Source organism: Somniosus microcephalus, chromosome 11, assembly GCF_052327205.1.
Source record: "Somniosus microcephalus isolate GS21.2 chromosome 11, FLI_Smic_1.0, whole genome shotgun sequence".
In the NCBI taxonomy this organism is placed as follows: domain Eukaryota; kingdom Metazoa; phylum Chordata; class Chondrichthyes; order Squaliformes; family Somniosidae; genus Somniosus; species Somniosus microcephalus.
Genome location: NC_140997.1, coordinates 67843056 through 67866563, shown reverse-complemented (window position 1 = coordinate 67866563; position 23508 = coordinate 67843056). Strand labels below are relative to the sequence as shown.

Genomic DNA, 23508 nt, shown 5'->3' with positions numbered 1-23508 from the left:
TTCAGGCAGTGCATTCCAGATCATAACAACTTGCTGCGTAAAAAAAATTCTCCTCATCTCACCTCTGGTTCTTTTGCCCATTACCTTAATTCTCTGCCCTCTGGTTATTGACCCTTCTACCACTGGAAACAAATTCTCCTTATTTACTCTATCAAATCTCTTCATGATTTTGAAAACCTCTATCAAATTTCCCCTTAACCTTCTCTGCTGTAAGGAGAACAACCCTACTACTCTGAGCTGCAACAGATTGGGGCTTTGACAAGCCATATTGAGTTTAATCACATTCAGATTAGCAAATAAAATCATATTTAAATCACAGTCTTGTTTTTGGTACATTTCCAAAGTGAAAAGGTGCGATTCTTCAGCATTAGTAGTTTGTTATTGTTACACCAACCTAAATTTGTGTTGTGCTATTTTTAAAGTGCAAATTAAACACCATTCTCAGTGCCTTTCATTACATTCAATTGTGGATTTTATAAGTAGAAGTTGCAATTAAACTATTCTTTATTGATGAAAGAAGCAACAGCCAAATGCATGAATCAAAAAGGATAATAAGAACCAAAATAACATCTTACAGGATTAAAAACATGAAGAAAGGGCTTGGTGTGTTTAGCCAGTGAATAATTGAGTCATGCAGACTAGGCAGGTCCCAAAGTATGATTTCTAGTCTGCACTGAATTAACTTAACTTGGCTGGCGTGACAGTAGCAATGTTACAATTGGCCCGAGTCCCTGTGTTAGGTGAAGGGATAGCTGCCTTCCCACTCCTTACACAGTCTGATGACCCCTGCTGGAAGTCTACATGTGTGAATGTTGGATGAGGGCAACCGCAGGCTTGGCTGTGATGCCCCCTGCTATCAAATAGCCCACTGATATTCATTGTCAAGACTCATACATGACTAATGGCCACTTAGGCAAGATACAGGAGGGAAACCAGCAACATTGGAACCTTATCAGAGCAGGGACTCAATGGCTTCAGGAGAGGAGGGTGGAGATAAAATTGGTGAAAATAAATTCAACAAGAAAATCACAGCTTAGGGTGCCTCAAGCTCTGAGATTCTATCTATGGCTCCTTATACTATTTTGGAACTAAAATAGAAAATCTACCACTCTTGCAAACTTATTTTAGTAAAACTGCTCGAGATAGCCTAAACACTAAATGCACACAAACTTGACTGGTAGTGAAAATAGTAGGAAAATGTTGATTAAAAATGCTGATTAAGAAAGCTACAAATGCTTTGATGGAATGAGACAGTGTACATCTCAAACTCACATTACTAATGTGCTCTTGCAAGAGTTTTACCATCATTTTCCGCCCATCTATAATTTGCAAATACAGGTAGATGACAGCACTTGAGAAAGAGAAAAAAAAAGTATTATTAGCAGTAGTACTTGAATTTAATTATCTTATGATACACATGGAGCAGTTACTTCACGTTTAGTACCTGCCAATGAACACTGCATAATAAAAAACACTTTAATGAAATCACATGGGCCCTGAATTTCCGATCGGAGGCTTCCTGTGGACGGATGCCCCCGATCGGAAAATAATCTACGAACTTATCTGGTGGCCCGGGAAGAATGGCGGCTTGTGATCCTGGGCCTCCCTGGATCTGCGCGGGTAGAGCCCCACGTATCTCAGGGGCGCATGTGGTTTGTAGGTGTAAGAATTTGACAGTCATTCAGCGGGCGGAAGTTGTGCAAATAGCGCAACTCTCCACCCGCAGAGACACTTTTCTTGTGCATGCGGATGATCTGTCAAGATTCTTGACAGATTCGCATGCCTGAAACCGGCACTTGCGCGACCCCTACAGGCGCATACGCACCTCGTACGCACCCGTAGGGGTCGCAAAATCTGGCCCATTTATGCGTGACATGGCACCATTCTACCACTCCTTTGGTGCAGATGTCTTGTTAATTCAGAAGTGCATCGATGTGAAAATAGAAGCGTACTTTGCGAGTCAAGAGGTAGTCTGAATCCAGAGTGCACTAAAATCAAAAGGTGTGAACCACCTACAGAAAGCAGTCTCATATCACTTGAATGCCTTGCTGGGTGCGGTATAACTCTAGCATGGAGAACTCAGCAATTTTGAAAACATTATTTTCAATGTTTTCTATGATAACGGATAGACAACATTCCAATGGGTCTCTCCCAATGTAAAATTTAAATCGACTAGAAAAACCAGCTCTCAGTATGTGTGCAAGAACATAAGCACAGAGTCCCTGTGTCACTAGGCAGAGTGCAAAATGCTGTGTAACTTAGATCTGCCAGCTTTGCATTGCACTGTACAGGTCTGAGACCAACATCTGAAGTATAATGACACCCAGAATGATAATTTGTTAAAAACATAAAATATGTGAATATGTATTAATAATGATTGTTGTTTCTGGTCAGGTTGTTTGTAATATGATGCTTAGGTAATATATGTGATACTGCATGTGTCAATACTCAAAGCAAGAGGTAGTCAATATCTGTTTTATAATTTGGCAACAGCACCCATCAAATCAGTATTCCAACTACACCGAGTCACAAAAGCAACTTTCTTTTCCTTGGGCTAATAATTGCAAATATCGTCAATGACTTCTTTTCTCTGGCAGTATTTCTTAGCCCTACAGAAATCCTGTCATTCACCCCTACCTCCAAAAGCCACTGTCAGCCACTCTGTTCTCTCCAACTAATGATCCATCTCTAACCTTCCTTTCCTTTCTAAGTTCCTCAAACATATCACTGCTATCCAGCTTTACAAGCATCTTTCCTATCTTGAATCTCTTAAAACCACTTTCCTCCTTGCCTGCAGCACCAAGACCACTATCATCAAAGTAATCAATTACATCCTTCGTGACTGTGGTACATTATTGTTCCTTTGCCACCTAAACCTCCAGAGCAGTATATTACATGGTAGACCACTCTGTCCTCTTTCATTATTTCTCCTCCATGGTCCATCTCTACCTCTATGTCATCGCCTTCACCTGGTTCCACTCCTATTTGTCCCAATGCACCTAGCACATCTCCTGCAATGGCTTCTCCTCCCACCCCACACAATCACTTTGGGAATGCACCAATTCCATCCTTGGCCTCCTCCTAATCTTTTCTATATGCTGCCTTTCAGCGAAATTCTCGTACACATGTGATCAACTTCCATATGTAAACTGACGACACCTAACTCTGTATTTCCACCACCACTCTTGACTCCAATATTCCACTGTGGTGTCTGACTGCTTGTACATCAAGTCGTAGATGAGAGAGAACTTTCCCCAACTTAATATCGGCAAGACTGAAGCCATCCTGTTCAGCACTACCAAAATCTCCATACCCTAGCCCTGACTCCACCCCTTTCCCAGCTGTTCAGCCAGGCTGAACCCAATGGTCCATAACCTCAGTGTCCTTTGTGACCTTGAGCTGAGCTTCGAACCACATAACCTGTTCATCACTAAGACTGCTTATTTCCACCTCTGCAGTGTCGCGCGCCTTTGCTTTTACCTCACTCCCACACCACTGAACAACAACAACAACTTGCATTAATATAGTGCTTTTAACATAGAACACATCCCAGGGTGCTTCACAGTAGTGCAAAAAGACAAAAAATGTTGTCAAGCCAAAGAAGGAGATATTAGAAGGTGTGACTAAAAGCTTGGTCATAGAGGGAGGTTTTTAGGAGGGTCCTAAAGGAGAAGAGAGGTGGAGAGACAGAAAGGTTTAGGAAGGGAATTCCAGTGCTTAGGGCCTAGATGGCTGAAGGCACATGCGCCAAAGGTGGGGTGAATTTGTAGATGAATTAACTTATTACAGGATACATGACTGTAATACTCACAACACAATAACTGTTAAGATGAAGAAGAATAATGGGTTCAAAATCAAGTTCTTGTAGCCCCATACAAGCCAGTTCAGTTGAGAAATCTTTCCTTGTATCACACGAATAAAACTAGAAATGGCACTATACGGCACGTTTAATCCTCTAAAGGGACCACAGCGTTTGGAAGGCTTCAATCTGAGAAAAACATTTTAATATACATATAAAATTAGCAATACAGCAAATGCAGAAGCTATAGTTTGAAACATAATTGATAAGGAAAGACAATGTGGTAGAGTTTCCACTTTGGGTGCAATCGGCGATTATGGCGCAAACTGTGCCCAAAGTGGAAGTATTTTTACCCGAGTTTCTGTTCAAACTCATTTGCATATCATTAAACGCAAAACCTGCCATGAACCAGCAAAATCAGGTAGCATTTTAAAATGTAATTAAAAAAAAAATGACTTGATATATTTAAGAGTGGTGACTTGGTGCAGTTTGATTAATATAGCTGAAAATTAGTTTATCATAAAAAATAAGCATTTTAAATCACAGTGTCAATCCACCACCTGTGAGTAATCCGATTTTAAATTACTGAAAATGACTTAAAAAAAAACAAAACTATTTGCTAGTTAGATTGGGGAACAGTAGTCAGTTCCTTAGAAAATTTTAAAAAATTAAATCAAAACCTTTCAAAATTTACCTATTAGAGCCCTTGCGTCCAAATGATCCAGCTTATATTTGGAGCCTCCTCGAAGGCTTGCAACGGTGCAATTAGTGGAAACTCCCAATGGTGATTAATTCACACCGGGGGCGTGGCCAGTTTTGTGAGCAGGGCCTGCTTCTACCACGATGCTGTTAAAACTAGCGCAAAAGATCGCAGAAACTTGAGTTGCGTGGAATGCAATTTGCACTTAAAATTCCACGATCTTTTGTGCCAGTTACGTCGATTTCAGGCTAATTGCGTTGAAAAAAAGTGTAATCAAGCGTAAACTCCAGGCCAATGAAGGCATGTGTAAATAGGGCCTCTATTGTGTATAATAGGTCTAGAGCACATGCTTCACCTGCAAGCTTGCAGTAACCCTTTCCCTCTTTATACTATGTTTAGATAAGAGTGCAGCACACAATTGTTAAATGACAAAAACATTTTTTAAGAAAGCACAAGGAAAGCAGGGTATTCTCTTCGTCTCCAACAACTGCCACATGCAAAGCTGCCAACTATTCAGACATACAATGCTGGGCGTAGCTTTAACAATACATATCCAGGACTGCTTCATTGTATTTCTTCTGATTTAACATGTATTTTAACATATCACTTGCTTGCAGGTACAGTATATCCTTGTTTATTATGTTGCCAGCTAATTCTTTCTTAGCCATCTTAGACCCATTTACACATGCTTTAACTTTATAATTAAATATCTTCTCAACCCTGACTGAAGGTGGAGGGGGAACAATCTCATGCTTCAGTACATATATCATAAGTATCACAAGTAGGAACATCATTACCTGACCATAATATACAACACATAAGGTTAAATTCAATGAACCATAAGTTGCTGTCAAAATATTGGTGAGGCTAATGACGCTCGCTGTTATTTTTGCGCAAATGGTACAGTAACTTCAGCCGAGGAGTGCGGTTAAACTCAAATATCCAAAAGTTGCTGTCCGAGTTGGTGAAGCCATCTGGATCACCATTTTGTGCATTGAGCGACGTGAAGTTGCTATAGTTGCACTGTAGATAAAAGTAAACTTACCACAGAAAGTTACGTCTTGTCCATTTCAGTTTAAGTACACTTTTAACAACATGAGAAATGTTAATTACTGCCAGTGAACTTCTCTGGCACTACAAATGAACTATTACAAGTGTGGAGTCTCATTCAATCAGGTTTTAATTGTTGGAAATTTTAAAATTGTAAAATTTAAAAAGTATTTTTTTTAACTTTTCCTTCTAGCCTCTTGTTTTCTCTCTCTCTTAATCCAATCTTTCTCTCTCTTTATTTCTCTTTCTGTACCTGATTTGACTTTGAATTCACCTACTCTAATTTACACTTCCTTCTCAGTCCTTGTGCTGTTAATTTCTCAATCCATCAATCTGATTAGTTAAAGAGACATCAATTGCTTGCCCTGTTCACTCAGATCCCAGATGCCCTGCTTCCCTTGCTGCGATGTTATCAGCTTGCACTTTCAGTAACTTGCCCCGCAAAAGTTAAAAAACCTAAACGTGGAAAGGGAAGTCTAACTACAGCAAATTATGGCCCAATGGTTTCATGCTCTCAGCATTAAGCTGCATTCAAAGTAAGCAGGGGTCAGAGCTAAAGCTACAAAACTACAGCATCTTGTGTTCCCTTTGAATGTAGTTTAATGCTGGGAGCGCAGGATTGCTGAATTTACCCTTTAATTTAAATGTCCCATTAGAGTTGTTGTCATCTACATTCTCTGCCCTAAGGCCAGAAATGTTGGCCGCAGAAAATGACCAGAAAGCTGTACTTGATGACAAGTTGCTGTAGTAAGGGAGGGGTAGCTGTAGAGTACATTCACCTAAGGTAGCACTCTTGTTGTCCCTCTGAAGTTACCATTGGGTTAAAAGATGTCACCTCAGTATTTTTGCATTGTAATCTTCACCCAGTCTAATTTTCCAAAATTAAATTGGTGGAGGTTGCAATGCAATGAATAGCTTGTCAGGCAAATTCTGGTTAGTGAGCAAGCTATCAGCATGACCCCAAAAATAAAATTAGGAATTTTGATGTCGAAACTTTTCTTGTTTGTCTTCACACCATTTAAATACAATTACCAGATTACTGTGTACTGCATTATATTTAACATCTTTGACCTCTTCTTCCCAGAAGCCTAGGGCCCGATTTTGTGGATTGTGTGGGAAATGGTCGGATTCCCCGAATGTGGGGTTCTGACCCACAAAAAAATGGGTCAGCCAGCTGCACGCAATTTTCCCTCAAATGTCCAATTAATTTCCAGCGTGTGGGCAGCCTTGCTAATTGTCCATTTCCAGTCAGGAAGCCCCACAGTATGATGTCCATGAGCAGAGCCTTTGTGGAGTCATTGGCGCATGAACGCATCACTATGGAAAGGCTGGCAACCTCCATGGAGGAGATAAGTCGCCAGGGTAGGGAAAACATGGTGAGTGCTCAAAAGAGAATGACATCTCTTGAGGAGCGATGGCCATCTATTGAACAGAGAAACCAGACCTTCATGGAAGTCCTTCTGAGTAGGACTGCCAGTGCAGATACGGGTCCCCATGGCCCCCTAAAGCGCAGCAAGGTGCTCTCAAGCCACTTCCAAGCGCTGGCCCCTTCTGGCCTGTACAGCTTCAGGTGAGTGAGCAGCAGCCTGGTGCTCCTGTTGCTGATCCTGCTGTTCCTGGTTCTGCTGCTGCCGCCTCTGCTGCTGGAGATCCTTTAATGGCAAGAAGGGAAGGAAAAAAAGGCGTCCCATGCTTCTGGTAGATGCCTCCGCTGAGGGAGTGCTGAGTGAGGGTGCCGAGCGGTGCTTCCCAGGAGATCACATTGGAGAAATGTGTGAGGCTACAACCTTCCACAGCTGTGCCTAAGCCTTGAACAAGTAGCCCCAAGCCTGCAACAACAAGGTCCTCCAACATACAAATGCTCTCCGATTAAATTGCAGCTTTCCCGAACGACCTGCAGCTGCCAGCAAGCTTCACACCAGGTTTCATCAGCGGGGTTCCCCGCAGGCGTGTTTAGCGTGGGGAACCCTTGAAAATAGCAAGGGCCCCTTAAAATGGCATTAAACATGCCAATAATTGGTGATTAGGGTCCCGACGGCCAGGGGACTGAATCGGCTCGCGGAGAAACGGCAGTCCGAAAGTCGGACGGGGTGGGGAATCAGGCGGGGCGGGGCGGGGGCGGGGGGGTCGCGACCCCCTATTTCGGCGATTTTCAGCCCCTGCCTGCCTGAAAACCCGCCCGACGGCTGGCAGAAAATCGGGGCCCTAGCCCTTACCACGTTAACAATCTAAAAATCCATCTGAATAAACAGTCGGGATCTGTGATTAGCAGGAACAGGGTTAATTTAAATGTTTCGTAAACAGGAAGGCAGAGGCCCGTCAGTAGTGTTATTCCTGTAGCCAGAAATACACAGCTTGATAGTATGGTACATAGAACAGAGAAATCAAAACAGCTGCAGAGGAGAGCATAATGAACAGGAAATAAATAAATGCAACGTTTATAGGATATAAATGAAAAACAAAAAACTGCAAACGCTGGAAATCTGAAACGAAAACAGAAAACGTAACTTAATAAGCCACTTTCTGAATTAGGGAGAAGTAGTTGCTTCCAATGAGGCAACCAATTGTGGTCGGCTGATGCCCACTGGCATGATAGTCTCTCCCACAAAGAAATTCCCATAAACGATCATGACATCAATGAGACAAAAATCCTTGTGGGATTACCTATAGATTCTTTATGTTGATAACAAAGTTGAAGTCGAATAAACTTCAGCTTTTATGAATGCCTTTTATTTGGCAAATTCTGGGGTGGTTTCCAGATAAGATAACATTTGCAATTGTTCAGGATACAGCCTCTGAGCATTCTGCTAAGAGGGCCTCTTTATAGAAGACAGTTAGTTAAATCAATAATGTAGGTGTTATGCATCGATCACAGGTTTGAACAAAAGGACTGTGTTGGCCAAATTGTTGCTCAGTAAACTAAGGTAAACAAGTTAATGATGTGAGTTAATAATAACATCAAATTATGTTTTTGTGTAATTGTTATTTTGTTTATTTTTACTATGGCCTGGAAGTTGGTCAGAGCAGCTCTTGCTCTGCCGCCGTAACTTCCCCAAAGTGCGGTAGAAACCCCGCTGAAACCCTGTTTTATTCATGTAAACGGGCTTTCAGTGATGTTACGTGGTCGAGCAGAAGCAGCTCCAAGGTAATGCTAGGCATATGTATTTTAGTTGCTATCTATGGTTCTCTTCCTTTTAGAAAAGCAGCTTCGATGTGAAGGAGTGAAAAGTTCAAGGACTGAATGAAACCAAAATTTTACAGTGAATCGGAATCATTTGGAACTTTCTTCACGTTCGCCCAGTAGAGAGGAAGGGAAATCTAGTACTTTTTGTTCAAAGCCTTCTCCCCTTCCCTATAACATGCTGGTTTGATGCTATGTCCATCATTTTTTGCTTCAGTACATTCCTCATAATTGATGTAGCTGGAATAACGTAGTAGGGACATGGGCCCTACTTGAAAGTTTCAGTGTTGGCAAGAAAATTGTGGGGTTTTTTCAGTCAATCAAATGAATGAATGGTGTGTCCATTATTTTATTTTATAAAAATGCAAGATATTTGAAAAAAGAATACTCCTGCTAGGCTTTTCTGCCCCTTTAAGCACTGAGAGTGTTTCTTCTTTAAGGTGTAAAATAAACCTTCAGAAAATACAGTAAACTCATGTTTAAATGGCACTTAATCATCCGGAATTCTTTAATAACCGGCAAAATAGATAACTGGTAATCTTGCCGAATCCATCCATTTTTAGTTTTTCCCAATCCAAGTTTCCCGCGGTGGCTGAGTTAGTCCGTGGTTTTAATTTTTTTTGTGTTAAAAGTGGCCTACCTCTCTGTTATCCAGAATTTTTCATCAACCGGCACCATCCCGGTCCCGTAGGTGCCGGATACGAAAGAGTTTACTGTATATTAAATAATGGCAGTGCTGCTACATTAGGTAAAAAGATGTAACTCTTACCTCCACACAGTTACTCCCAGCAAGGAAAGAACCCCAATGAAGCCAGGAAAGAACAACAGGAAAATAAAGATTGTTGTCATGTGAGAAGCTCGCCAAGCTTGGCGAGGAGGCTGGCAATTCATCATTAGGCTGACCTAAACACAAAGTCACAAGCGTTAATCAACATTTCTCTTCAAAACAGTAAACATTCATTATGGTTGCAGTTATATTATTCACAAACTACTGTTGTTAATATATTGAGAATATGTTACACATATATATATATAGATGTGCAAATGTTACTGGCAGCAAAGTATGATAAATATGCCAACTTCATAATTTACATATTGTACTTATGCCACACTTTTAAAATCGAATTAAAAATCAATTTGTGTTTTTATAATATCATGAATAAGAAGGAAGTGAAAAACAGCGCCACAATTCCCAGACTACATGTATGGTGTTGAGGATAATCATGTGTCAAACTGGAATATGGAAAATATTTCAGGAATGAAAAATCTAATAATTCCCAAATACTGAAGCTGCAGATTGTTATTAAAGCATTAAGGATTTTCTTTAAAAATGACATTCTTCTTTGGCGTGTCTACTCTGATAATGTAACTGGTTCAAAACAAATTGTAAATCAATTGTTTTGTACAAATAGAACTGTACTTATAAAATTCTGATATTACTTTGATTAAATGAATGAGTGTGGATGATTTCACTAATTTCACACTCAATTGATATCTTATGGCTTTTGAAGTATACAGTTCTCAAATATGATAGTCTCCTTGATATTATAGAATTATCTAGTTTGATATTATAAGAACATAAGAAATAGGAGCAGGAGTAGGCCATATGGTGCCTCGGGCCTGCTCCGCCATTCAATAAGATCATGGCTGATCTTCGATCTCAACTCCACTTTCCTGCCCAATCTCCATATCCCTTGAATCCCTTAGAGTCCAAAAATCTATCAATCTCAGCCTTGAATATAATCAACGACTGAGCATCCAAACCTCTGGGGTAGAGAATTACAATAGATATACTATAATGTCATGTAAACAATGAAAGTTTGACAGTTGCAAGTATAGCAGTTAACAAAGAGTTTCAAGTGGCCATGCATGAATCCTAGTAATCTCAACAATTCATTTAGAAGTACCTGCAGTATATTGAACCATTAACAATACACTTAGTCATTAAGAGCTCCAGATACTTGAAATCAGTTGCAACAATGGACTATTTACCATACCTTTTTAACATGAAATATAATGAAGAACTTTATGATCTGTATTGCTGGTAAAAGAGGTGCAAAGAAAAGTCCAATCCTAAAAAGTAAGTTTTCAAATGAAGAACTATGGTAAGTAAACAGTATTGAAATACATAAAAGTGTGTAAATCTATAATTCTTTTCATTTGGTAAGATCCCATTTAAATCTACTTACCATGCTAGAGTTTGTGCATAGATTAAACCCAATACATTCCTTGCAATATCAAATTCTGGTGGTCCAAGTTTACGACAGCAAAGTGTTCCTATGATGCTGAAACCATTTTGGAAATCAAGAGTTAACTTGTTGGTATTCCATAAAAAATACTGGTTGCTATATAATTCCAAGTTATTTCAAATATTACTGGTAAAATATGTAATGCAATTCCATCTAGACAGTAATAAATAGCAAATACTTAGATGAAGTGTTGTTAATGAATTGAGAATCAGCATTAAGAGTGAGTAATTTAGTTTAAGATCTCCTGGAACTGTTATGGGTGAATCCAAATAAAAACCTGAAAAGAAAGTTCCAAAGCTGGGCAGAAAGAGACAATTTGGATGGATGATGTCCCTCCTCTGGATCAATGGGCAAATTAAACCCTCAGAGTGCTCGAAATGCCCATGAAACAAATGCCTTTGGCACACAGATCCAAGTGAAAAGCAGAAGCTTCCTCTTGTTGGGTGGCTGGCGTACATTGCCAGAGGAGTTAATCAGTCAGGCAGGCCTGGACCATGGCAAATGATCACATGTTCAGGTGCTGGGGACAGAAGATTCAGTGGTGTGAAAACCGCCCTGTGAGTACTACAGCAGCAACTTCAGCAAGAACTGAAATGACCATGGGAAGTAAAATGGAGACAAAATGCATCTTTTATAATCACATAAATGCCCAGGAATAAGGTTTTAAAGAACAAATAAAGTTACTTGCATCTTAGTTAATATTTTTATCTCAGTGCAGTCTTTTAGAAGGTAATGGTATAACTCCAGCCACAGCAATGATTCTTAAATTCACCAGACAGGAAAAGAATCGAGGATAGCACTTGCTCATCTCCCCAACACCTCTCTCGCTCATTCCAGTGTCAGTCTGGTTGTCCTATATCCAGCCTTGGAAGACCCGCAAATTTCTCCAGCAAAAACGAGGAAAACCATTGCTATTGTCTTTGGCTCCCACTACAAACTCCATACTCTCACCATAAACTCTGCCCTCCTCCCAATTTCTGTAACCTACTCCGGCCCTACAACCCAGTGACCCTCCTGAACTCTTGGTTCCTCTGACTCGGGTCTCTGGTGCATGCCCCCTTTCCTTCATCCCACCACTGGCGGCTGCGCCTTCAAACATCTAGGCCCCACATTCAGGAATTCCCTCTCTAAACCCCACAGCCTCTCCTCCTTCCAGATTCTCCTTAAAACCCACCTCTTTGACCAAACTTTTGGTCACCCCTCTTAATATGTCCTTTGTGTGTCGGCGTCCATTTTTGTGAAATTACACCTCTGGGAAGTACATTGGGACGCTTTTCTATGTTAAAGGCAATATTAAAGCAAGTTGTCCCCTCTCAATCACAGACACCGGAGTTACTTCGAGACATATTAGAGCTTTGAGATGTTTATTACTTTGAAACAAGGACTGTAAATTAAGTAAAAAGTGTCCTGATCTAATAAAATCTGTTGTGATTGCTCTTGTCTGTGAAATTTTACTTTTTACAAAACTTGATTTACAGTTTTAGATATATATGGAGAGTGCTTTCCGTCTGTCTAATGCCCTGTTTTTCAGTATTAATTTAATGGTACACAGATGAAGATTTAAAAAAACACCTTACCACCATTTTCTCACCCGAATAGGCAACCAGTGCTCCCGCTCATTTTTCAGGTGTTACACAGCCCAATTTCTAGGCCCAAAAGTTCTGCAGGCTACCCGTGAACAATGAAACTGGAGATCTACTAGTTTATTTAAAACAGGTTAATGTGTCTCCAACAGCAGCTAAGTAAGGGACTGATGATGAAAGCTTTAAGTATTCCATGGCATAATTTCATGCAAAAGAATTTAATGCTATAGATATACACACATATATAATTGAAATATGTGATGGAATGAAGAGTGTGATTTGTTCCTGAAGGAGGAAAGCTCTATGTCATTTTCTTAAGCAGTGTTCAACTTTAATATGCTGAATATTAGATAGGTAAAATTTATTTGATTTCACTTCATTACAGGTTTGAAATAATTACTATTTGTTGCATAAAATTGCTTCACAAATCTCAAGGCAAGAGAATATGAGGATAAATCTTACCTTCGAATGAACTCCCCAAAGAAGGAACCCAGTAAGGAGAAGATAAAATCAGTCACCACAAGTCGGTACAGATCTTGGCCCACAAATGTTTCCCAACACTGTTAATACAACAAATATCATACTTGCAACACCATATTTTGACAAATAACTTTTTTAAGTTACAAGGTAAAAGCATTTGTATCATATATTTAAGGCAAAATACTAAATATTTACTATCAGATATAAAGTTATTTGAGAAGAGACTTAGAATAAAATAATTACTTGATAGTTCAGTAATGAATTGGGAATTGAACTAAAATGATTAATGATTGAAAAGATGTTGTGGTACATGCCTCTACATTGTTTGCTACTGTCACCATCCAATAGTAACACAGAACTCCAATTATTGACATTTTCAGCAAAACATTCCTGTAAGGAGAAGAAGTTAGCTGATTTACTATTAGACAAACTTATTTTGTACAACAGCATATTAATCTCTGCCTCAAATGGGAAATAATAAGTAGATTTGTGAACAGTTATACACATATGTACATTACAAAATGGTTATTCAATAACCATATCTAGAGCATATCAATATACAGGAAACTTTGTGATATCCGGCACCGACGGGACCGAGCTGTTGCCGATCTATCAAAACTGCTGGACATACCAGCGTTAATGTTGAAGCATACGGAGATTTGCAGCTCCGTATCTGGCAACAAACACTGTTGCTTAGCAACAGCTTCTAAACAGTCGGCCGTACCTTGGAAGCGTCTCTGTAGCTTAGCAACAGCTTCAGAGAGACTTTGCAGAGCCTGACTGTTGGAAAAAAAAGCCACGAGAAGAAAAAAAATCTAACAAAACGGCTCCTGATTTCTGCCGGTAGATCGAGGTTTCCGGACATACAACCTCCGGATAAACCAAAGTTTCCTATATTTCCTGTTATAACAATTTCCCATATCTGGCAAAATTTAGTGCATAAGTTAAACTGACATTCAGAATTTTGCGGCCTATACACAGATGTGGTTTATGCACTAAAGAGTGTTTTTTGTCTAGGAGCAGCTAAGAGTCAGGTGTGACTTTTACACTGGGTGCAACCTTTTTTGGGATGTGGAAGTCACTGGCAAGGCCAGCATTTATTGCCCATCCCTAGTTTCCCTGACAAAGTGGTGGTGGGCTTTCTTCTTGCACAGCTGTAGTACAATCTTTTTGTAGTGGGTTGATACCTTTTGTAGTGGCTTGCTAGGCCATTTCAGAGTGCAGTTAAGAGTCAACCACATTGGTATGGGACTAGAGTCACAAATAGGCCAGTCCGAGTCACAACGGCAGGCATCCTTCCTTAAACGATTTACAAAAATCCAACAGCTTCATGGTGACTTTAGCTTGCACATTTTTTAACCTGAATTGAAGTTCTACAAACTGCTGTGGTAAGATTTGAACTCATGCTCTCTGGATTAATACTTTAGGCCTCTGTGTATTAGGCCACTAGCATAACCACTACAATACCATACTTGCTAATATGCCCCATTTATTATGGGCACCACAATTTCAGATATAATCACCCAAAATTTGTGGTCGGAGGCTTGTAAGAAAGGTACGGCTATAATCATGGGAGATTTTAATCTTCATATTGATTGGACAAAGCAAATTGGCAAAGGTAGACTTGAGGAAGAGTTCTTAGAGTGTATAAGGGATGGTTTCTTGGAACAATACATTGTGGAACCAACCAGGGAGCAGACTATTTTAGATATGGTAATGTGTAACGAGGCTGGATTAATTAATGATCTCAAAGTGAAGGATCCTCTTGGGAAGAGTGATCATAGCATGGTAGAATTTCAAATTCAGTTTGAGGGTGAGAAAGCTCGGTCTCAAACTAGTGTCCTGAACTTAAATAAAGGTAATTACAAAGGTATGAAGGCAGACTTGGTTAAAGTGGACTGGGAAAATATATTACAGGGTAAGACTGTAGAAAAGCAGTGGCAAACTTTTAAGGAGATATTTCATAACACTCAGCAAAGATATATTCCAGTGAGAAAGAAAGACTCTAAGTGAAGGATGAAACAGCCATGGCTAAGAAAGTAAAGGATGGTATCAAATTGAAAACAAAGGCATATGATGTTGCGAAGAATAGTGGAAGACCAGAGGATTGGTAAATTTTTAAAAACCAGCAAAGGACGACTAAAAAATGATAAAGAGAAGATAGCTTATGAGAGTAAGCTAGCAAGAAATATAAAAACAGACTGTAAGAGCTTCTACAGGTATATAAAAAGGAAGAGAATAACTAAAGTCCCCTAGAGGATGAGTCTAGGGAATTAATAATGGAAAACAGGGAAATGGCAGAGGCTTTGAACAAATATTTTGTATCGGTCTTCAGGGTAGAAGACACTAAAAGCATCCCAATAATGGATAATCAAGGGGCTATTGGGATGGGGGGGGGGACTTAAAACAATCACTATCACTAGAGAAAAAGTACTAGGCAAACTAATGGGACTAAAGGTGGACACGTCCCTTGGACCTGATAGCCTGCATCCTAGGGACTTAAAAGAGGTGGCTGCAGAGATAGTGGATGCATTGGTTGTAATCTACCAAAGTTCCCTGGATTCTGGAGAGGTCCCAGCAGACTGTAAAACCACAAATGTAACACCCCTATTTAAGAAAGGAGAGAGACAGAAAGCAGGCAACTATAGACCAGTTAGCCTAAAATCTGTCATTGGGAAAATGCTGGAGTCCATCATTAAGGAAGTGGTAGCAGGACATTTAGAAAATCATAATATAGTCAAGCAGAGTCTGTAAAGTCTGTGAGTTGTTTAGTTAATTAATACACAGACTACCAGAGTAACTTAAAACAGGACTTTACTATTCGAAGGTCAGGGCGAATCTGCCAAATAAATCCTGACACAGCACTTATATACCGGTGTGGTCACCGTCGGTATTACAGTATACAGAAGCCAACAAAGTAGTGCCACACCTAAAATAGTTCTCTTAAAGGTGAACGGTTACATACAATGGTTTTCTTAAAGGTAGACGGATACATACACTACAATCCTCCCTTTTTAGCTTACAACATACTTAGTCCCCCATTAAACATAACATATATTCAACTTCATGTAAAACAATTCACAGGTATAATCTATGCGGGAAACAGTTTACAGATTCAGTCTCTGCGGGAACAGTTCACAGATTCAGTCTCTGGTCTTGACTCGGTCCGAACAACATCTCTGTGGTGTAGCCGGTTCACATTGCTAGCGTGACTCATCCAATAGTCTTCCCTTGACTTAACAGCTTGAACTTCCGTCCTGCTGAACCAGCAGTGCTGACTTTTACAAACAGCTGGACTGCCTTGGTAATTTTTCCTACTTGCCAACTGATTTGGCTCCCTTCGTAGGGCCCACGTACATGATCTGGTAGAAGTGATAATGATTTAGATGGTTATCACCTTCTGCTTCGTCTTTTTCTTTTCTGCTTCTTGGAGACTCTCGGGGCTCCCTTATCAGCTGCCAGCTGTAGCGCCACCATCTCCCTATGTTCCTTAGACTTTAAGTGCTTCATCCTGATTTCTGCACTTTGTGAGTTTTCATCACAAGCTGGGCAGACCAAGTCCTCGTAATATTCCGTGTCACTCAACAGGTCATGGTAATATTCGGTGTCGTCCTGAACTAGTCTAGCGAGAGGGCCTGCTACTTCTTCCTTACCCAACTGGACATTAGCCGACTGTTGTTCCCTCCCTAGACATCTTTCCTGAAGAGACTTCTTCATGCGTTCATATTCATCCTGCTCTTCCTGGGTTTCCTGCAAATCCTTCACTAATGACCTCATTTGTGATTTCAATACTTCCCCTTCCATCGGGGATTGATTGATCGGGCTATTCAATCCTTCTACTGGAGCAGCTGTTTCAACATTCTGTTGTTCACATAGATGTGATTCAGCGTACTTTTGGCATCCCAGTAAAATCTGTGTTGCAACCTCAGCTATTTCCATAACTTTTGAGAGCTCCGAACTCCTTCCCTTTGAAGATTGAAGCTCGTGTTCAGATTGTTCCCATTGCAGAGTCTTGTCCCTCAGCATATGAAGGAGTTGGCTGACCGTTAACTCTTCCACGGGAACACTGTGGATCAGAGTCTTCTCCATTTCATCCACCTTTTCCTCCAATGCTTTCACCTTCTTTTCCTCTTGTACTTTGGCTTTCAGCGCTCGGAGAAGCTGCGCCTTGATGCTCTCTAGCTCATGTTCAGGGGCCATTCTTACAGTCTCTGTGTTTCTTATAGTTTCCTTTTCTTCCACTGAAAGGATTCCCAGTTGAGTCTGTTCCTCAAGTTGTTGAACCTCGGTCATTGCCGCCTCATATTTGTCTTGGGTTTCCTTCAATATTTTTATGAGTTCTTGGACATCTTGTCTTTCATGTTCTGCCATGTCTTTCACCTCTAATTTCTCATCTATGGATGGAACTTCTACCGATGAGTCTGTCTTGGCCTTGAGCTCATCAAGAATTTCCTGCAGCCTTTGGACTTCTTGCTCATGTTCAACCTTTAGTTGCTCATATGCTTCTACTGAAACTAGCCTTTCGGAGGTTGCCGAGTTAATCCCCTCCAGGATTGTAGCCTGGGCCTGTTCATACTGTTCCTTCAACTTCTCAAACTCTGCTTGTAAGGAGTCGTAGAGAAGAACGGGAATAAAATCCTGGCTTCCTGAAGATTCCTCTTCATTTGCTCCTTCCTGCAAATATTCTAACTCCTGAACAGCATAAGGGAGATGTGATCGGTAATTGGTCACAATGGCTCTATGGTCGCTCTCTGCTTGAGCTAGCTGCTTCTGCTGTCTTTCCAGATTCTCCCATTCGGTGTCATAGAACTTTTTCATTGTTTTCATCTCTTGTTCGAGACGGTAACTCACTTGTTCTACTTGCTGTCGTAATTTGAAATAAAGTTGAGTCCGAGCTCGGTGTTTGTCAGTCATGGATATGTCCGTAAACTGAACAGACTCAGAATTCTCTGTCAAACTATGTTGTCGTTGTTCGGTGGAGTTCTGTTCTGAAACTTTGTTCTTCTCTGGAGCATAAGCCTTTCTGCATGCCTTCGTTCTTCCAACCTTAGTCGGCAAGTCCATTTTAGCCTTGTCTTTCATATTTGGGTTGGTCTTATCGTCATCCGTTTCAGAATCTGAGCTGATTGTCTGCACCGAGTCCTCACTCGTTATGGCTTTTAGATAGTGCCATTCCATGTCTATTTTCTTGATCCACTCCCATCCCAGAAGTGGTGGTCCTCCCTCAGGTAGTACGTATAAGTTCATTCTTGGGTGTTCTTTACCCCCATCTCTCACCTTGACTCTTATCTTCCCCATGGGGTATACTTTATGCCCCGTGTATGTCTGCAATATGAACTTGGTATCTCTTAAGGGTATATGTGAGAATAGCTGGTGGTAATCCCTTCGATTTATGACTGATAGAGCTGATCCAGTGTCCAACTCCATTTTCACTTGGACTCCAGCTATTTTTAGCATGACCCAGATAGTTTGTAGGTCAGCTTCCTTACTCCCATTGTGAATTCTCAGACTGCCCAGCTCCTGGCCGTTTGGGTCTGAGTCCGAATTCTGTTCGTCTGAACTCTTCTCAGCCACCTTGTGTACCTTGTTGTACTTTTCCTGTGATGGCTTCCTTTGGTTGTTGGTCTTCTTCCCTGACCGGCATACCTTAGCTATGTGACCCAGTTTGCCACATTTCCTACATTCCTGGTTCTTAAACCAGCATTGGTTCTGGTCGTGTGTTGTCTTCCCACAACGATAGCATTTTGTTGTACTCGAGGTAATTTGATCCACACTGAGTGCCGCTGCCTTTAGCTGCATTTCCGCAGTTCCCTTCGCTGCGGCTTCGTGCGATGCTGCAATAAGGACAGCCCTGTCAAGTGTAAGGTCGTTCTCTTCGAGTAGTCGCTTTTGCGTTCCTTCCTTTGACAACCCACACACGAACTTGTCTCACAATGCCTCTGTCAGATTCCCTCCAAACTGGCAGTGTTTCGCTAGTCTACGCAGTTTGACCAAGTATTCTGCATTACTTTCGTCTTTCCTTTGCGTTCTCGCATAGAATTTGAATCGTTCCGCCAACATCAACGGTGTGGGGTTCAAGTGATCCTTCAGAACAGTCACAATATCATCAAAAGTCTGATCCGCCGGTTTAGCTGGTGCTAGTAGATGCTTCAAGAGCCCGTATGTCTTCGCGCCCATCGAGTTTAGCAAGGTTATAGCTTTGTCATCTTCTTCTATTTTATTGGCCTCACAATAGATCTCAATGCGTTCCACATACGTGGCCCAGTCTTCTACCTCGGAATTAAAATCGTCGATGTTACCACGCTTAGGCATCTTCCTCTCTTCCTGATAACACCACGAATTATTTCTTTAAATTTTCTTTTATTTATTTATTTATTTCCAAGATGGCGGTTCCCGCGAAAATGGCGGTTTCCCGCGCTTATGTTCTCTCCCCGCCCACTTCAATGGCGGTTTCCCGCTTCTGTCTTCTTCCCCGCCTAATGGCGGCTTCCCGCGTTTCTTCCCTAGCGGGAGGGGTACACTTTCCCCACGGGCGACGGCCGCTGGCTTTCAGGTTCACAGCCTGCGCGTCGGCTTCAGGGCTTTCCCTTTTCTCGGCAGGGCAACCGGCGCTGGGTACACCCCGTTGATGGCGAACAGTTTCAGCCGCTGGGCTGGCTCTCACTCGGTTCCCCTTGCTCGGGCTCTGTCTCTCTCCCGCTCGCTCGGCTCTACCGGCGCTGGGTACACCCCGTTGACGGCGAACAGTTTCAGCCGCTGGACTGGCTCTCGCTCAGTTCCCCCTTGATCGGCTCTGCCTCTCCCGCTCACTTGGCTCCCAATCGCGCCTCCCAGCCCTCTCGCAGTCCGGTGCTTCCCTCCCCGGCTGCGGCTGAGTTTATCTCTTCCCGCGCCTATGCTCCCGGTCGCAGCGCTTCGTGGCTTCGGTCGCTGCCCGGCCTTTTTCGCCGGTCGTGGTCTAGCTGTCTCATGACGCCGTTGCGTCCCCCAGCCTGTCTGTACCGCGGCTTCCTTGCTCCACGCTGCCCCAGTCTCAGCGCCTCTGGACCCGACTTCTGTCCGGCTCCTTTCCCCCTCGACCGTGGTCGAGTGCACTGCCCTTATCCTCCGGTTATTCTTTTTACTTTCCCTTACTCACAGTCACCGTGGCCGCCTTGCTTCTCGTGCTGATCGGCTCACTCCTCACCGTGGCAGAAGGGACAGTCAGTGCCTGTTGCTGATGGAAGTCTTTGGGCTAGATTTTCAGTATAGACAGTTTTGGGGCGCTAACCTTAGCGCCCGCCCGAAGTTAGCGCCCACCCCAAAGTAGCGCCCTGTTGCCGGAAATTCAGTGGCTTCGCCCTAAGAGATTGGTGGAGCGCTAAAAGAGGCGTTCCACTCCTATCTTTAGGCGCTAAGCCGGCGGTCCAGAGGGATAGCGCCCAGGCGGGGCGCAGCGCGGGTGCGGTCATTTTTGGACTGACAGCAGACCCCGTGGCGCCGACCAGCTCTTAAAGGGGGAAGGGACGAATTGGTCTGCTGCCACGCCCTGCACACTGCAGCCTTGCAAAGAGGCCTCAACACTGCTGCTCAGCCCCAGGGAGTCATGGCAACGCCAGAGAAGGCCCGTCAGCGTGCCCTGCGCTTCTCAGAGGGTGATCTGGACATAATGGTCACAGCTCTGGAGGTGAGGCGCAAGATCTTGTTCCCAGAGAGTGGGAGGAATCCAACCCACCACGACTACACCAAAGCCTGGAAGCAGATCGCCCAGAGGGTGACGTTCACCGGCGATGCCCCCAGGACCCACAAACAATGTCGTAAAAAATACAACGATCTGACCAGGATTGTGAAGGTGAGTAGCCTTTCCAGTCTCCTCCTCATTCTTGCATGTACACCTGACATGATGGGCAAAGGGAGCTGAAAGTCCTATTGGCCAGCCCTCAGCCAGCAGCATTGGGACAGTCATGAGCATCACATGGCCATTCGGCACTCTACGCTTTGTCCAAGCTATTCCACCATGGGAGGCAGTGCACACTACATCAGGGCTTCACTCTGTCCACGCTATTCCACCATGGGAGGCAGTGCACACTACATCAGGGCTTCACTCTGTCCACGCTATTCCACCATGGGAGGCAGTGCACACTACATCAGGGCTTCACTCTGTCCACGCTATTCCACCATGGGAGGCAGTGCACACTACATCAGGGCTTCACTCTGTCCACGCTATTCCACCATGGGAGGCAGTGCACACTACATCAGGGCTTCACTCTGTCCACGCTATTCCACCATGGGAGGCAGTACACACTACATCAGGGCTTCACTCTGTCCACGCTATTCCACCATGGGAGGCAGAGCACACTACATCAGGGCTTCACTCTGTCCACGCTATTCCACCATGGGAGGCAGTGCACACTACATCAGGGCTTCACTCTGTCCACGCTATTCCACCATGGGAGGCAGTGCACACTACATCAGGGCTTCACTCTGTCCACGCTATTCCACCATGGGAGGCAGTGCACACTACATCAGGGCTTCACTCTGTCCAAGCTATTCCACCATGGGAGGCAGTGCACACTACATCAGGGCTTCACTCTGTCCACGCTATTCCACCATGGGAGGCAGTGCACACTACATCAGGGCTTCACTGCGCACTTACAGCCCGTCCTTTCTCTTGCAGGCTAAAGTAGCGGCTAATCGCCAGGCGCGTGCCAGGGGTGGCCGCGCCAAGCTGCAGAAGCTCACTCGGCTGGAGGAGCGCGTGTGTGTGCTCATGGGAGCCCGTGTGATTGTCCCCACAGCGTGCGGAGTATCCGACCCTCCACTGCCCGGCGATGGTAAGGACCTCGCCTTTTGGCCCTCTCGTGTCGCACTGGCCCATCCGAGCTACCTCCTTTGCCACTGTCCCACCAATGCGCTGAATGCCACCAGTCCTAACTCCCTCGCTGACGCCGTCTCCTCACTCTGAAGCTACTCTTGTGCATTCCTGCTTTCAGCTGGTGACGACCAGGACCCTGAAGCTGCCAGTGACAGCACCTCCGACCAGGAGGAGGAGGAGGAGCAAGCCGGACCTTCGGGGGAACAGTCACGTCCCGCAGGAGAGGAGGAAATGCTTGACACCTCCTCACTGGATGAGTGCCTGGAGGAACTGTCGCAGGGCAATGCAGCTTCTGGGACCAGTGGCGTCCAGCCACCCAGGAGCCATGCGCGTGGCCCGCGGCCTTCCCCCCAAAGGGGGGAAGGATCAGAGGGGAGTGCTGCTGTCCGGCACACTCGCCGCCACCAACGCGGCTAGGGTCCCCTAGTTCGGCCCCCTCCTCCCCAGCGGGAGAGTCGCGACTCCAGTCCGGACACCTTCACCTCGGAGGAGGTGCGGAAGCTGGATAAGATGGCCGAGGATTCGGACCTGCGCCACACGGAGCTCATGAGCGTGGTGGGGCGCATGCCTGAGGCCATCGAGTCGCTGGCGACCAGTGTGCGCGAGTTCGGGGCAGCAACTGCCGCGAGTGGCCGCATGCTGACTGATGCCGTCAAGACCCTGACGGCTGTGATGCGCGCGCACACCAGGACCACAGGGGCACTCACTGCTGCCACACGCGCTGTCTCAGGCAGGCATCGCCAGGGCAGCCGCCGCGCTGGACCATCCCAGCAAGCCGCCCCTCGGCTGATTGTTGCGGATCCTGCAGTGCGGGCCCGGCCGAGTGCCACCGCGCCACAGCACCAGCCAGCGCATCCCACACGCCAGCTGGCCCACATTGCGCCATCCGTCGCCGCCATTCCCCCACTGGGGCGTCAAGGGCAAGCGGCTGCAGCTGATGGTGGCCAGGCTCAGGTGCGCCACTCAGCAGACGGCCCCTCGAGGCCCAAACGCCGTGTAGGCCGCCCCCCAGCGGCATCTGGCGGAAGGGCATCTGAGCCTCAGGCACCTTCCCCCAGCCTCGCAGCAGCCACTGGGCAGAGCTTGCGAAGGAGCAGCAGGCCGGGCAGGGGAGGCAAAAGGCTGGGCAAGGTCTCGCCCTCGCGGGCCACTCAGTAGAGGGTGTGCGCAGCTTTCCTTTTATATGGCGGTGGCCATCTTTATTTTGCCCATGGTTGTGTTGTTGGAGGGCTTATTTTTTGCGTTAGGCCGACGTTGAGGCCCGGTTTGAAGAAAGGTGGAGTGACTCCTCCCCAGTTTGTGGGAGTGAGTCGTTTGTTGGGCTTTTTGTGGGGCCCGTTTATTGTTTTTGGGGATTCATGTGGGAAGGGCTTTTCATTTTTGTGTAATAAAAAATTATCTTTATTCATGCAGTCTCCATGGTTGTTCTTCTTAGTGTTTGTTGGCTTCGCCGGCTGAGGGGTTGCGGAGCGGCTGCATTCATCTTCCCTCATGGCCCCTGGCCATTCCCTGACAGGGGGCTTAGAAGTACCGTGTAATAAGGTGGCGTCGTGCGGCCCTTGGCCCTGGTCGCTCCCTCCTGGGAACGTACTCCTGCTCCTCCTCCTCCTCC

General features: G+C 44.2%; 1 protein-coding gene across 1 annotated transcript in view; it reads right to left on the bottom strand.

Moving 5' to 3' along the window:
* tmc5 (transmembrane channel like 5) overlaps positions 1-23508 on the bottom strand; it is a 365838-nt gene that overhangs the window by 72610 nt on the left and 269720 nt on the right. The window contains exons 13-19 of the mRNA XM_086000829.1: positions 13357-13432; positions 13025-13122; positions 10920-11015; positions 10728-10803; positions 9500-9633; positions 3812-3988; positions 1273-1351 (exon numbers count right to left, since the gene is read on the bottom strand). Of these exons, the coding sequence (XP_085856955.1) occupies positions 1273-1351; positions 3812-3988; positions 9500-9633; positions 10728-10803; positions 10920-11015; positions 13025-13122; positions 13357-13432 (736 nt within the window). The remainder of the gene's footprint in view (positions 1-1272; positions 1352-3811; positions 3989-9499; positions 9634-10727; positions 10804-10919; positions 11016-13024; positions 13123-13356; positions 13433-23508) is intronic.